At 45.1% G+C, this 16011-nt stretch overlaps 1 protein-coding gene across 15 annotated transcripts in view; it reads left to right on the forward strand.

The window, feature by feature from the left end:
* CUX1 (cut like homeobox 1) overlaps window positions 1-16011 on the forward strand; it is a 464969-nt gene that overhangs the window by 206321 nt on the left and 242637 nt on the right. For all 15 annotated transcript variants that reach the window (XM_063668185.1, XM_054496503.2, XM_054496501.2 and 12 more), the window contains exon 3: window positions 5186-5233. In XM_063668185.1, the coding sequence (XP_063524255.1) occupies window positions 5186-5233 (48 nt within the window). The remainder of the gene's footprint in view (window positions 1-5185; window positions 5234-16011) is intronic.

Consider the following 16011-nt stretch of genomic DNA (forward strand, 5'->3'; position numbering starts at 1 on the left):
CTTTGGGAGGCCGAGGTAGGCAGATTACTTGAGGTCAGGAGTTCGAGACCAGCCTGGCCAAGATGGTGAAAACTTGTCTCTACTAAAAGTACAAAAATTAGCAGGGCGGAGTGGCTCACACCTGTAGTCCCAGCTACTTGGGAGGCTGAGGCAGGAGAATCACTTGAACCTGGTGGGTGGAGGTTGCAGTGAGCCAAGATCACATCACTGCACTCCAGCCTGGGTGACAGAGCGAGACTCCATCCCCGCCCCCGCCGCAAAAATGTTTTTAAACATGTGTTCACTGCCTCATTATCATTTGTTCCACTGTGGTTTTGGACGGCCTTAACCCCACTTTTTCCAGTTTATGACCACAAAGAAGGATTGTGCGGGTGTGCATGAGGACCAGTAAGCGGCAGAGTCTGCATTTTCTGGTGCTGTCCAGACAGCAAAGAGTGCTGTGTTCTAGAAAGACAGTAAATCGTATCATGTCCTTGCTAACCAATGACGGAGAATTTTGTGGGTCAGAATTGAGCATCTTTTTTGAGACAGTCTCTCTCTCTGTCACCCAGGCTGGAGTGTAATGGCACGATCTTGGGCTCACTGCAGCCTCAACCCCCCGGGTTGAGATGGGGAACCTCCCAATGTGCTGGGACTATAGGCGTGAGCCACTGTGCCTGGCCAGAATTGAACATCTTTGTATCTTTCTTCTTAGTTTAGTACAAAACTGAATAATATTTGCAGGCAGCAGAATTGGATCGGGAATTTCTCAAACTGCCAAAGATGAAATTAGAATGAGTGATTTTTGGCTGGCAGCTTGAAGTACATATATATCAGTTTGTGTATGATACGTGTGAGTATATAGTGGTTTTTCCCTCTTCAACTGTCTTTAAATATGTGTGCGTGCGTGAGTGTGTGTACAAACACACATGTAACTTTAATATCAAAAAGGTTATTTTTGTAGGTCTGTTAGGAGACATGAATATGCTCAAAAGGGAAAAAAATACATGGATAGGGTGAGAGGAGTTTGCTTTATTTAAGGACATTATAAAAGGCATAGCCCTTCTGCCTTTCTGGAATGCTGTGACAGAATATAGAAATAATTGTGTCATCTCCTGTACTTCTCAGAGCTGGTGTTTGCATGAGGCTGGCCCTGTGCCAGGTTGGCAGGGTTGGGGGTAACCCGGGAGCATGCCTGCTAAGGCACACTGCCATTTAGGGCCTGGCCTTGCCCCTGCACATCAGCCCCCTGCTCTCCTGCATCAAGCTCTGCCCTCTTCCATTTCCCTGCTGTAATCTGAAATCTCTCAGCCCCACCAGCTTTCTCATTCCATGACCTCATCTGGCTTGTCTCCTTCCCCTCTGAATCTGAGCCCTTGTTAAGCCTTTTTTTGTTTTTTCTTTGAGACAGAGTCTCACTCTGTCACCCAGGCTAGAGGGCATTGATGCGGTCTCAGCTCGCTGTAGCCTCTGCCTCCGGTGTTTAAGCGATCCTCCCACCTCAGCCTCCTGAGTAACCTGGACTACAGGCATGCACCACCACGCCCAGCTTATTTTTGTATTTTGAGTAGAGATGGGGTTTCGTCATGCTGGCCAGGCTGGTCTCAAACTCCTGACCTCAGGTGATCCACTTGCCTCAGCCCCCCAAAGTACTGGGATTACAGGTGTGAGCCAGCGTACCCAGCCATAGCTATTCTTCCATTCATTCCCTCATGCACCCTTTCCATGTCTTTTGAGTCCCCACTGTGTGCCAGGCCCCATGGTCGTTTTTCCTGGACCCTGCTGGGATCACAGTAATCTTTCCCCCATCATTCTTTACGCCTTCCACCCTCTTTTCCCTTGTTACCCTTTGTGTTATATTTTGTCCTCTACTTTTCTGAAAAGCATAGTGGGTGAAATGCGGTGATGTGTTAGCTTCCTGTTGTTGCTGTCGCAACCTGCCATGCGCCGAGTGGCTTAAAACAACAGAAATTTATCATCTGACAGTGCTTGAGTTCAGGAGTCCAAAGTGGGATGGATTCCCCAGGCTGGAATCAAGGTGTCAGCCAGAGTTGTGTTCCTATTAGAAGCTCTGGGGGAGAATCAGTTTCCTGGCAGTTTCCAGCGTCTCGGGCTGCCCGCATTCCTATAGCATTCCTATAGCATTCCTATAGCATTCTGACCTCTGCATCCGTCCTCAGATCTCCTCTGACTCTGAGCCTCCTGCCTGTCTCTTACCAGGAGCACTGGGATTACACCGGGCCCACCTGGATAATCCAGGATCATCTCCTGACTCATGATCACTGACATAATCCCATCTGCAAAAGCCCCCTTTACCATTGCAATCTAATGCATTCACAGATGCCAGCTATGAGGACGTGGTTATCTCTGGCGGACTATTATTGGTGCTGACCATAGATAGCCTTATTTAATATAAAAAGAGATTGGTGGCCAGGCATGGTGGCTCATGCCTGTAATCCATAGCACTTTGGGAGACCAAGGCGGGCATATTGCTTGAACCTGGGAGTTCGAGACCAGCCTGGGCAACATGGTGAAACCCTGTCTCTAAGAAAAATACAAAAACTAGCCGGGTATGGTGGCGCATGTCTGTGGTCCCAGCTACATGGGAAGTTGAGGTGAGAGGATCCCTTGAACCTGGGAGGCGGAGGTTACAGTGAGCCGAGATCATGCCACTGCACTCCAGCCTGAGTGACAGAGCCAGACCCTGTCTTAGGTGGGGAAAAAAAAGATTGGTAAAGAATCTGATTATTTTTTGTCATGGAGCCTGGTGTAAAAATATAGAAAGTCATCTAGTTGAGGAAGTAACAGGATTGACTTCTCCAAGGAAATAATGGTATCACGTTTAGAAATGCATCCTTTGGAACAGTATATAGTTAAAAGGGAAATTATAATGCTTCTTGACCAAATGTTTCTACAGGATCACAATACAAAATAACGTGGGCTGGTGATATTTGTCAAAAAAACTTGTGGTACGGTGGCCAGGCACAGTGGTTCACACCCGTAATCCTAGCACTTTGGGAGATCGAGACAGGCAGATGCTTGAGTCCAGGAATTCAAGACCAGCCTGGGCAACATAGCAAGACCCTTATCTCTACAAAAAAATAAGAAAATTAGCAAGGCATGATGGTGTGCGTCTGTAGTCCCAGCTACTCAGGAGGCTGAGATGGGAGGATCTCTTGAACCGAGGAAGTTGAGGCTGCAGTGAGCTATGATCTATCACACCACTACACTCTAACCTGGGTGACAGAGCAAGACCCTGTCTCAAAAAAACAAAAACTTGCTGTACAGGTCTGTCCTCTAGGTCCCTCTGCAATGATGGAAAAGTTCTGTGTCTGCATGGTTGGAAGCAGTAGCCACCAGCGCCAAGTGGCTACCGAATCCTTGAACTGTGGCTAGGGTAACTAAGAAACTGAATTTTCCAAATTTATTTAACTTTAAGTTATATTTAAATATAAATAAGCACATGTGGCTGTATGTGTTGAATAAGAAGACTTCTTCATCTGGGATCTTGATAGGTCTTACTTAGGAAGCCTCTGATAAAATAATTTGCAGAGTTTTATTTCTAATGGCAAGGTCAGTAGCTTTCCTCAGATTCTCAGAAGGCTTCATCAACTAAAATGTAGGCCTGGCGTGGTGGCTCATGCCTGTAATCCCAGCACTTTGGGAGGCTGAGATGGGCGGATCACCTACGATCAGGAGTTTGAGACCAGCCTGGCCAACATGGTGAAACCCCATCTCTACTAAAAATACAAAAATTAGCCAGGCGTGGTGGTAGGCACCTGTAGTCCCAGCTACTCGGGAGGTTGAGGCAGGAGAATCACTTGAACCTGGGAGGTGTAGGTTGCAGTAAGCCGAGATCTCACCACTGCACTCCAGCCTGGACAACAGTGAGACTCTGTCTTAAAACAAAAACAAACAAACAAACAAACAAAAACAAAAAAAACATAGTTTCAATGCCTAAACTTTCAGTAAATAAGATATGATCTTAGTCGAGTCTTTTCAAAGTTTTTGAAGCACTTTCTCAGTTACTTCATTTTAAATAAAATGCTCTGAACAAGATCATAAGCACACACCTATGGGATGTCCTGGTGTTTCGAAATGGGCACTAGTGGCATGGGATAAAATTTATTGTGACTGTCAGATGCAGATTCAAAACAGGCTGTATCTCCCACTTAACAGTGCATTAAAATGGCAGCTAGGGCCGGCCACGGTGGCTCACGCCTGTCATCCCAGCACTTTGGGAGATGAAGGTGGGCGGATCACCTGAGATTAGGAGTTCGAGACCATCTTGGCCAACATGGCGAAAACCCATCTCTACTACAAATACAAACATTAGCCGGGCGTGGTGGCGGGCGCCTGTAGTCCCAGTTATTCGGGAGGCTGAGGTGAGAGAATCACTCAAACCCAGAAGGCAGAGGTTGTAGTGAGCTGAGATCTTGCCACTGCACTCCAGATTGGGCGACAGAGCAAGACTCCATCTCAAAAAAAAAAAGAAGCAGCTAAGACACAGTGCAGTAGCCCAGGTCCATTTCAGATAGAAACAGCCAGGCAAACCCCCCCATTCTAGTCTATTTTATTCTAAGCAAATTATCTCACTTAGACTGACATCAGCGAAAGCTTTAGTCTGTAGCACATTCAAAATGAGGTATATGTGACCAGGAGTTAGTTGAAATAAAACATCGTTGTAGGCCGGGTGGGGTGGCTCACGCCTGTAATCCCAGCACTTTGGGATGCTAGGGTGGGAGGATCTCTTAAGCCCAGGAGTTTGACCCTCGCCTGGACGACATGATGAAACCCTGTCTCTACAAAAAAATACAAAAATTAACCAGGCATGGTGGCAAACGCCTGTAGTCTCAGCTACTTGGGAGGCTGAGGTGGGAGGATGACTCTAGCCCAGGAGGCAGAGGTTGCAGTGAGCTGGGATTGTGCCACTGCACTCCAGCCTGGTCAACAGAATGAGACTTTGTCTTCAACAACAACAACAACAAAGAACCACCTCGTTGTATTCTTAAATAAGTTTAAATCCTGGAGCGCCAGTTGGCATTATTTATGTTTTAGGAGTGCAGGAATGGATGAGGTCCCAGGCTTGCTTTAGATAATGATAATCAGCACTGACTGCCACACTGTTTTTAGGAGGCCTTAACCAATGTTTCCCTTCTTTCTCCTTCTCAAATGGCTGCTTCCTGACCTCCGCCTCCTGCTCCAGGATTTGCGCAAGCAGGTAGCGCCGCTGCTGAAGAGTTTCCAAGGAGAGGTAAGCTTTTCTATTCATTTTCTATCCTGAGCCACCCTTCGTGGCTAATTGGTCTTTTTATTCACGTTAAAGAAATGCTCCGGGCAGAAGGTGCTGCCCAGATGGTGCCTTCCCGGCTGCTCCGACCCAGCGTCATGCAGATTTTGCGCTCTGCGATGTGATTTTCCACTGGGTCCTTGGTGAAAGCCCTCCTGGAAAAGGAAGCTATGCGCAGAATATACAGAGCTGTGGTGGATTCCCAGCAGAAGCGCCCCGTGTGTGGTTGCAACAGGCAGGTTGTTGGCGCCACGGCCTTTAGGAGCCCATGCGTCCCCTCTAGGAAGTCGCCTTGTCCCCTGAGCTGGTCTGGGGCTGCCAGTGCCATGAGTGTGTGCCATAAGTGTGGTGCTTTGGTGAGAGGCTGGCGGGGGCACAGGGATGCCACTTGATCACAGGCTTGAAACACAGAGCATCTGGCAGAAGCCATGAGGAGCAAGCCTAGGCTCGGTAGAAGGAAGTGGTTTCTAACGGATCCTTCCAGAGAAGGACGGAGCCATCTGGCAGACGGCACGTGGGTGGCAAGTCATCGGGACATCTGCCCTGGCTACCTGTTAGCGGGAACAGCAGCCATAGAGGGGACTGGGCTCCATGTGAGTGACACTCCTTGCCAGCCCTTTGTGTAAAGATTCAGTGATGTTTAGAAAACCAGAAATTATATTATTCTTGCGGATTTATTGAATCTCACCTCTTTAGCTTCTCCCGTTGGAAAAACAGAAAGTGGAATCATAGCAGGCTGATAAGGAAAGGAAACGAGACATTTCCAAAGCCCCTGAAAGAGCCCATGTTGGTACAGTCTTAGGGAATTTTTTTTTTTTTTTTTTTTTTTTTTTTTTTTTTTTTGAGACAGAGTCTTGCCCTGTCACTCAGGCTACAGTCCAGTGGTGCAATCTCGTCTCACTGCAACCTCCGCCTCCCAGGTTCAAGTGATTCTCCTGTCTTAGCCTCCCGAGCAAGTGAGATTGCAGGTGCGCACCACCACACCCAGCTAATTTCTCTATTTTTAGTAGAGACGCAATTTCACCATGTTGATCAGGCTGGTCTCGATCTCCTGACCTCAGGTGATCCACCTGCTTTGACCTCCCACAGTGCTGGGATTACAGATGTGAGCCACTGCACCTGGCAGGGATTTTATTTTCTTGCAACTACTAAGTCACAGGGAACACATGGGGGAAGGGACAGGAGAGATATGGCCATGAGATATACAGTAGGTTCCGCTTGGGACACAGGTGATGTGGGCCTTATATATGGAAGGCTGGGTTCCTGGGCCCAGAGCTCTAGAGCAAGTGGTCGGGCTTCCGTTTGGGAAATTCATCAGCTGGGAGCGAGAGCAGGGAGTGAGTGAATGAAGGAGGCCAGGGAGATTGTAGCCAGAGACAGAGAGGCAATTTCAGGACATCAAAAGGGACCAGCATAGAAAGAAGACACAGCAGTTGGTGATGGCTGGAAATTTTAGAGGGTAGAACAGTGCTCCTCTCTTTTTATGATTTTCTTCCTGCCTCATTCAGCCCCCATGCACGTAGCTTGGTCCGGCCAGCAGGACACCCGCATCCCAGGGCTTAGATGGACTTGAACAGTCTTTTTCTCAGAACTTCATCTCCAAGCCCGTAGTTGATGAGTGAGGCTGTTACCTGACACCTACCCACGTTTGATCTTACCTGTTCTGTTACCTGTCCAGCGGCTTTTGGGAGACCCACTGGCTTCCTATTTCTCTCACTCAAAGAGTTCAGTGTGCTTTCTAGGTGTTTGCTTGTTTTTCTTTCTTACTGAAAAATTTCAAAGCTGTGTAAAAATGGAAAGATTAGTACAGTGAACAACTGTATTTTTTTTTTTTTTTTTTTTTGAGACGGATTTTCGCTCTTGTTGCCCAGGCTGGACTGCAGTGGCACGATCTCGGCTCGCTGCAGTGGCATGATCTCGGCTCGCTGCAACCTCTGCCTCCCCGGGTTTAAGCAATTCTCCTGCCTCAGCCTCCCAAGTAGCTGGGATTACAGGCATGCGCCACCCCCTCAGCTGATTTTTGTATTTTTAGTAGAGACGGGGTTTCATCATACTGGTCAGGCTGGTCTCTCATTCCTGACCTCAGGTGATCCGCCCGCCTCAACCTCCCAAAGTGCTGGGATTACAGGCGTGAGCCACTGCGCCCGGCCCACCTATACGCTCTTTACCCAGATCCACAGTCGCTAACATTTCACCTCATGTACCTCCCCCCTCCCCTCCCTACCCACCACTTTTGCTGAACATTCAGAAGTAAGTTGCAGAAGCAGGCACTGTGTCCCTCAAACACACATGGAAGGCTCCCGAAGTTAAGGAAATATTAGCATTCTCCTACATTACCACAATAACCACAAATATCACACCTGGGAGAATTCACAGTAATTCCAGGTCATCTCATATTTGATCCAAAATCAAATTTTTCCAATTATCCCCAAGATGTCTTTTATAATGGCCCTCCTCACAACTGAGGTCCAGTCAGGTTCACACATTACATTTGGAAATCTGTCTATCAATTTTCTATTTTAAAAAGTGTGTTTTTTTTTGTTTTTTTTTTTTTGAGACAGGGTCTCGCTCGGTAACCCAGGCTGCAGTGCAATGGTGCCATCATGGTTCACTGCAGCCTCCACCTCCTGGGCTCAGCAATCTTCTTGCCTTAGCACTCCCCCGCCCCCCCCAAGATAGCTGGGACTATACGTGTGCACCACCGCATCCGGCTAGTTTATTTTTATTTTTAGTAGAGACGAGGTTTCAATACGTTGCCCAGGCTTGTCTCGACATCCTGGGCTCAAGCCATCCTCCCATCTTGGCCTCCCAGAGTACCTTGATTACAGACATGAGCCACTGTACTTGGCCCCTGCATTATCTCTTTTAATGTAGGACATCCTCTCCATCTCCATCACCTTTATTTATTTTTATTTTTATTTTTTTTAGACAAGGTCTTGCTCTGTCCCCCAGGCTGGAGTGAAGTGGCGCAATCTCAGCTCACCACAACCTCCACCTCCCGGGTTCAAGCAATTCTCCTGCCTCAGCCTCCCTAGTAGCTGGGATTACAGGCATGCACCACCTTGCCCAGCTAATTTTTGTATTTTTAGTAGAGATGGGATTTCGCCATGTTGGTCAGGCTGGTCTGAAACTCCTGACCTCAATGATCTGCCCGCCTCAGCCTCCCAGAATGAGTGCTGGGATTACAGGCATGAGCCACATCACCTGGCGTGATTTGTTTGTTTGTTTGTTTGTTTTGAAGAGTCTTAGCAAATTATCTTGTAGATAGCCCACATTCTCAGTAGGATAATGGGTTTGATTCCTGATACCTTAAATTTGAAATACCCAAGAAACATCTAGGCTAAGCTTCCATTTGCCTATTTTTTTTAAAGGCCATATGAAAGCTAATCATAAATAAATACATAAAATTGTCATAGATTTTGAACCCACAAAAGAAGGTAATTTTTTGGTACCGTTAATTAATATTTATCAAGCCTCTGCTAATTTATAAATAAATTTTATTATGTATACTTAAGGTATACAACATGATGCTATGGGATACATACTGACAGTAAAATGGTTATACAGGGAAGCAAATTAACATATACATCGTCTCTCATAGTTACTCTTTTTTGTGTGTGTGTCAGGAGCAGCTAAGATCTCATTTAGCAGAAATCCCTCATATTGCAATTATATTTACTATAGTCCTTGTTTGCACATTAAACCTCTAGACACTCCCAGCATCATCCCTCCCAAAATGTTACATTTATATTAAATAATTTGTACTTTTTTTGTTGGTTTTTTTTTTTTGAGATGGGGTCTGGCTCTTTCACCCACGGTGGAGAGCAGTGTGGCATGATCTCGGCTCACTGCCACCTCTGCCACCCTGGCTCAAGCAATTTGCCCACCTCAGCCTCCCAAGTAGCTAGGACCACAGGCGCTTGCCACCATGCCTGCCTCAATTTTTGTATTTTTTGGTAGAGGTGGGAGTTTCACCATGTTGGCCAGGCTGGTCTTGAACTCCTGAGCTCCGGTAATCCACATGCCTCAGCCTCCCAGAGGGCTGGGATTACAGGCATGGGCCACGACGCCTAGCCTGAAAGTGGGTTTTAAAATATTTTACTTCCATCCTTTCATTATGATGTGTTCCTATTTAAAAGGTGATCATGCCTGTAATCCCAGCACTTTGGGAGGACAAGGCAGGAGGATCGCTTGAGCCCAGGAGATCGAGACCAGCCTGGTCAATATAGTGAGACCCCGTCTCAGGCTCGTGCCTATAATCCCAACACTCTGGGAGGCTGAGGCAGGTGGATCACCTGAGGTCAAGAGTTCGAGACCAGCCTGGCCAACATGAGGAAACCCCGTCTCTACTAAACATAAAAAAATTAGCCGGGCATGATGGCACGTGCCTGTAATCACAGCTACCTGGGAGGCTGAGGCATGAGAATCAGTTGAACTCGGGAGGTGGAGGTTGCAGTGAGCCAAGCACTCTAGAGCCACTGCACTCTAGCCTGGGTGACAGAGTGAGACTCCGTCTAAATAAATAAATAAATAAAAGTTTCAGATAATGAAATGATTACTTATAATTATTATAACAAAATCACAAAATGTAACTCACACTGAAATTAGATATCGATTGATTGATTATGATACCTAATTTTGGGTGTTTCACAAGCCCAGCAAATTGATGGGTGGTGTGGGGGAGGTGTACCCTTAATATGAAGTCCAATTTAAAGCTTATTCTAGCCCAACAATAATTTAGACAATCCCTTTAGTAAAGTAATGCACATACCCTCTAGGAAAATGCTGTCTTTCCACTAGTCTGGCCAATCCTTGCTTCTCTCCCTGAGAAGGGGCGTGGTATGGAAGGTTGAGGGGATGAGGGGCTGGCTCAGAGAACCTCTTGGTAGTGGGGGACAAGTGTCCTCAGGGAGGAAAATCCTCTTAAGAAATAACTTGAGTGCTCGTATTAGAGAATAAATGAAAAACTAACAATCTGTGAACTAAGCATCGGCTTTATAAAATTACGGTAGGCTGGTGTGATGGCTCACGCCTGTAGTCCCAGCACTTTGGGAGGCCAAGCCGGGAGGATCATTTGAGGCCAGGAGTTTGAGACCAGCCTGGCCTAACCTAGCAAGACTCCATCTCTATTAAATAAATAAACAAACAAATAAGTGTACAACAGAATAAGTTCAAATAGAATGAAAGAAATGACAAATATAATAATAAACATAAGAATAGAAATGAATGAAAAAACAAAGAGCCAGGAGAGAAACATTGCAGAAGTCATTTATTTGAAAATACCACTGCAACTGACAAACCACTGTACTCATCAGGACAAAAAATGTTGGGAATAAAATTGGGGATGACATTGCAGCTGCTGCAGAGATTAAAAAGATAAAGGGAATGTTATAAGCAACTTTATGCCAATAAATTCTGAAGTCGAAAAAGTTCCAGAATTCTGTTACTAGCAAAATTGATTAAAGAAGAAACAGACAACTTGAATAGCTTTGTAACTATTACTGAAATATTTCCATAAGGTCTAGACAGTTTCCGAGAGAGTTTTATCAATCATTCATGAAATAGAGAGTTCTCATACTTAGCAGACTCCTTCAGAAAATAGAAAGAGCGAGCACTTCTTAACTCCTTTTATGAGGCTAATATAACCTTGATGCCAAAACAAGACAAGAACAGTACAAGAAGGGAAAATTAAAAGTCAGTCTTATTGGCCAGGCGTGGTGGCTCACATCTCTAATCTCAGCACTTTGGGAGGCTGAGGCAGGCAGATCACTTGAGGTTAGGAGATCGAGACCAGCCTGGCCAACATGGTGAAACCCCATCTCTACTAAAAATATAAAAATTAGCCAGGCGTGGTGGCAGGTGCCTGTAATCCCAGCTACTTGGGAGGATGAGGCAGGAGAATCGCTTAAACCCAGGAGGCGGAGGTTGCGGTGAGCTGAGATCATGCCACTGCACTCCAGCCCAGGCGACAGAGTGAGACTCCATCTCAAAAAAAAAAAAAAAAAAGTCAGTCTTATTATTGAATAAATACGCAGAAGTCTTTTCAAAGGTATTAGTAAATTAAGTCCATTAAGCTTGGTATATCCCAAGAATGCCGTTTTTTTTTAAATTTTCAAAATTTATTAACATAAATCCATGTCATTAGCAGATTAAAGGAGGAAACAATTTCAGTAGTTATACGAAAAGATTTTGATAAAATTTAAATCCATTCATGATTAAAAACTACCAACAGGCCGGGCATGGTGGTCAGGAGTTTGAGACCAGCCTGGACAATGTGGTGGAACCCCGTCTCTACTAAAAATACAAAAACAGGCCGGGCGCTGTGGCTCACGCCTGTAATCCCAGCACTTTGGGAGGCCGAGGTGGGCGGATCACAAGTTCAGGAGATGGAGACCATCCTGGCCAACATGGTGAAACCCCAGCTCTACTGAAAATACAAAAATTAGCTGGACGTGGTGGCATATGCCCGTAATCCTAGCTACTTGGAAGGCTGAGTCAGGAGAATCACTTGAACCAGTGAGTCAGAGGTTGCAGTGAGCCGGGATCATGCCACTGCACTCCAGCCTGGTGACAGAGAGAGAGACTCTATCTCAAAAAAAAAAAAAAAAAAAAAAATACAAAAACAAAAAATTAGCTGGGTGTGGTGGGTGCAGGCCTGTAAACCTAGCTACGCAGGAGGCTGAAGCAGGAGAATCACTTGAACCCGGGAGGCAGAGGTTACAGTGAGCCGAGATCGCATCACCACACTCTAGCCTGGGCAACAGATCAAGATTCCATCTCAAAAACAAACAAACAAACAAACAAAAAACCCTACCAACAAACTAGGAGTAGAGGGAAACATCTTAGGAATAAAACTTCTTTAATGTGGTAAAAGGTATTTATCAGAAACATACATTAATCATCAGACCCAGTGGTGGTAAAAAAAAAAAAAAAAAAAAAAAATTCCCAGAAAACCAGGAACAAGACAAGAATACCTACTATTGCTACTTTAATTAACACTGTACTGGAAGTCTTAGCTAGCAGAGAAGACAAAAAGAAATGAAGTACAGATAGCTCTTGACTTAGGATGGTGCAACTTTAGGATGATGCAAAGAAACTGTACTTTGAGTACCCATACAACCATGCTGTTTGTCAGTTTCAGTACAGTATTCAGTAAATTACATGAGCTGTTGAATACCTGATGATAAAATAGGCTTTGTCTTGGATAATTTTCCCCAACTATAGGCTAATGTAAGTCTTCGTTACTACTTTACTACTTTAAAATATATTTAAAGTAGGCCAGGCTAAGCTATGATGTTTGCTAGGTTCGTTTATTAAATACATTTTTGACTATAATATTTTCAGCCTACGGTATAAGTATTGCAACAGAAGAAATCAAACTGTCATTTTTCAAGTGAGCCTCAATTATTTAACCAGGTTACTAGGTACAAAATCAATATACAAAAGTAATTATATACCCCTGTATCAGCAGCAAACTTAAAAAGTCATTTAAGTTTTTAAATTTGGCTGGCTAGAGATAGCCAGCCAAAAAAAATCTATAGCTAGAAATAAATGTAACAATACAAGGGAAATCTTTCTGGAGAAAGATGTAACATTTATATTGAAGGATATTAAAGGAGATTTAAATGGAAAGAGAGAAAGTATACAAGGAGAGCAATTTCCACTACTATTGAAGCGATCACTTTTCTCCAAATTGATCACAGAATCGGTCATTGTAGTTCCAGTAAAAATCCCAACAAAATTTTTTTTTTTTTTTTGAGACAGAGTCTCGCTCTGTCACCAGGCTGGAATATAGTGGCACCATTTCAGCTCACTGCAACCTCCGCCTCCCGGATTCAAGGTTATCTCCTATTTGATCTAAAATCAAATTTTTCCAGTTATCCCTAAGATTTCTTTTATAACGGCCCTCCCTGCAACTGAGGTCCAATCAGGTTCACATATTACATTTGTGTAATCCCAAGTAGCTGGGATTACAGGCGCCTGCCACCACACCCAGCTAATTTTTGTGTTTTTAGTAAAGATGGTTTCACCAGGCTGGTCTCAAACTCCTGACCTCAGGCAATCAGACTGCCTCTGCCTCCCAAAGTGCTGGGATTACAGTCATGAGCCACCGCGCCTGGCCCCAACAAGAATCTTAATGAAACTTTTGAAAAGCTGATTCCAGAATTTTTATACATATGCAAGAACAAATGGTAAATAATAGTGAACATAATACTGAACCAGTCCAAGTTAGAGGAATTGCCCTACCAGATTATTAAAGCTACAGTAGTTGGCAGAGAGTGAGATAAATAAACTAAAGGAACACAATAAAGAAATCAGAATCTGGCCGAGCGCGTTGGCTCTTACCTGTAAGCCCAGCACTTTGGGAGGCCAAGGCAGGAGGATCCCTTGAGGTCAGGAGTTCCATACACCACCCTGACCAATATGGTGAAACTTCGTCTCTACTAAAAATACAAAAATTAGCCTGGTGTGGTCACGTGCTCCTGTAGTTCCAGCTACTTAAAAGGCTGAGGCAGGAGAATTGCTTGAACCCAGGAAGCGGAGGTGGCAGTGAGCCGAGATCGTGCCACTGCAGTCCAGCCTGGGCCACAGAGTGAGACTCCATCTCAAAAAAAAAAAAAAACCGGAATCTGGCCTATGCATATATATAGAAGCTGAATAAATTGCAAAGATGGTATGGATCAGTGAGGAAAGAGGGGACTTTTCATGGTTCTCTGACGATTGGCAAATCCTTATAGATTAAACGAAGTTGAGACCGAGTGCACTGGCTCCTATCTGTAATCCCAGCACTTTGGGAGGCTGAAGCAGGCAGTTCCCTTGAGCCCTCGTGTTAGAGACTAACCTGGGCAACATGGTGAAACCCTGTCTGTACAAAAATTTACAAAAATTAGCTGGATGTGATGGCACACACCTGTAGTCCCAGCCACTTGGAAGGCTGAGGTGGGATAATCATTCCACCTTTTGTGGCTTGAGCCCACAAATTGGAGACTGCAGTGAGCTGTTGATCGCATGCCACTGCACTACAGCCTGGCTGACAGAGCAAGATTCTGTCTCAAACAAACAGACAAACAATTAACTAGAGTTGGAGCCCTACCTTACACCGTGTGGAAACACAAATTACAAGGAGAGTCTTAGATCAAAGCTTTTAACTTTATAGAATAAAATATAAAAGATGATGACTTTGGGCTGGGTAGAATTTCTTTCTTTTCTTTTCTTTTTCTTTTTTTTTTTTTGAGACGGAGTTTTGTTCTTGTCGCCCAGGCTGGAATGCAATGGCACGATCTTGGCTCACCACAACCTCTGCCTCCTGGGTTCAAGTGATTCTCCTGCCTCAGCCTCCAGAGTAGCTGGGATTACAGGCACCCGCCACCACGCCCGGCTAATTTTGTATTTTTAGTAGAGACAGGGTTTCTCTATGTTGGTCAGGCTGGTCTCGAACTCCCAACCTCAGGTGATTCACCCACCTCGGCTTCCCAAAGTGCTGGGATTACAGGCGTGAGCCACCACGTCCAGCCCTGGGCTGCGTAGAATTTCTTTAACAGAAAACCATAAAAGAGATTGTTGCAGTGAACTACCTTAAAATTTTTAAATAGGAGCTTTTTTCATGGAAAGATACCCTAAAGAAAGTGGAAAGATGGCCGGGTGTGGTGGCTCATGCCTGTAATCTCAGCACTTTGGGAGGCTGAGGCAGGCGGATCACTTGATGTCAGGAGTTTGAGACCAGCCTGGGCAACATGGTGAAACCCTGTCTCTGCAGAAAATACAAAACTTAGCTGGGCGTGGTGGCACATGCCTGTAGTCTCAGCTACTCGGGAGACTGAGGCACCAGAGTTGCTTGAACCTGGGAGGTGGAGGCTGCAGTGAGCTGAGAGCATTGCACTGCAGCCTGGGTGACAGAGTGAGACTCTGTCTCAAAAAAAAAAAAAAAGAAAGAAAAGAAAAAGCGGAAAGATAAGGCCAGTGCACTGCTAGCTCCATGGTATGTTCATGTGAACTAGAAAAAAGGTTTGCCATTCTCAGTACTTTTCACATCACCTGTTGGAAACTTGCCGTAATAAAGATTCATACTTACCTCAGTGTTTACCGTGATAGATTCAGACGTCCAGAATGTGAAGCGTACTGTCTAGGGCTGTGCATCCCACCATTGTATGTGGGGTAACCTTGGCCATGATTTACAAATCTGGAAGAGGTAGTTGTCACACCTGTAATTAACAATGTTCACAAGATATTCAAAATGCTCGCGTGTCAATGGGGGGAAAAAGCCAGTAAGGAAATGAGTACAAGTCATGAGCGTAATTGTCAGAACATTGGAATGGTCAGTAGCTATATGGAAAGATGTCTAGGTTGCATAATAGCCAGGGATATGCAGATTAAAATGACTCATCTGCAAGTTATTCCTCCCCACCAAGTTGGCTAAAATTAAAAAGTCAAGTTAGGAGCGTAAGTTGATTTAACCTTTTTGAAAGCCAGTTTGGCATCTGGTGATAAAGACTCACCTGTACCTTGATGCAGCAGTTTCACTCCTAAATATATACGCTAAAGAAACTTAAGCATGGCGGGCGTGGTGGCTCATGCCTGTCATCCTAGTACTTTCGGAGGCAGAGGTGGGAGTGGCGCTTGAGCCCAGAAGTTTGAGACCAGCTGAGCAACGTAGTGAGACCTCCATCTTGACAAAAAAATTAAAAAGTTACCCAAGCATGGTGGCACATGCCTGTAGTCCTAGCTACTCAGGAGGCTGAGGC

The sequence above is a fragment of the Pongo pygmaeus genome, chromosome 6, assembly GCF_028885625.2.
Source record: "Pongo pygmaeus isolate AG05252 chromosome 6, NHGRI_mPonPyg2-v2.0_pri, whole genome shotgun sequence".
NCBI classification, from domain to species: domain Eukaryota; kingdom Metazoa; phylum Chordata; class Mammalia; order Primates; family Hominidae; genus Pongo; species Pongo pygmaeus.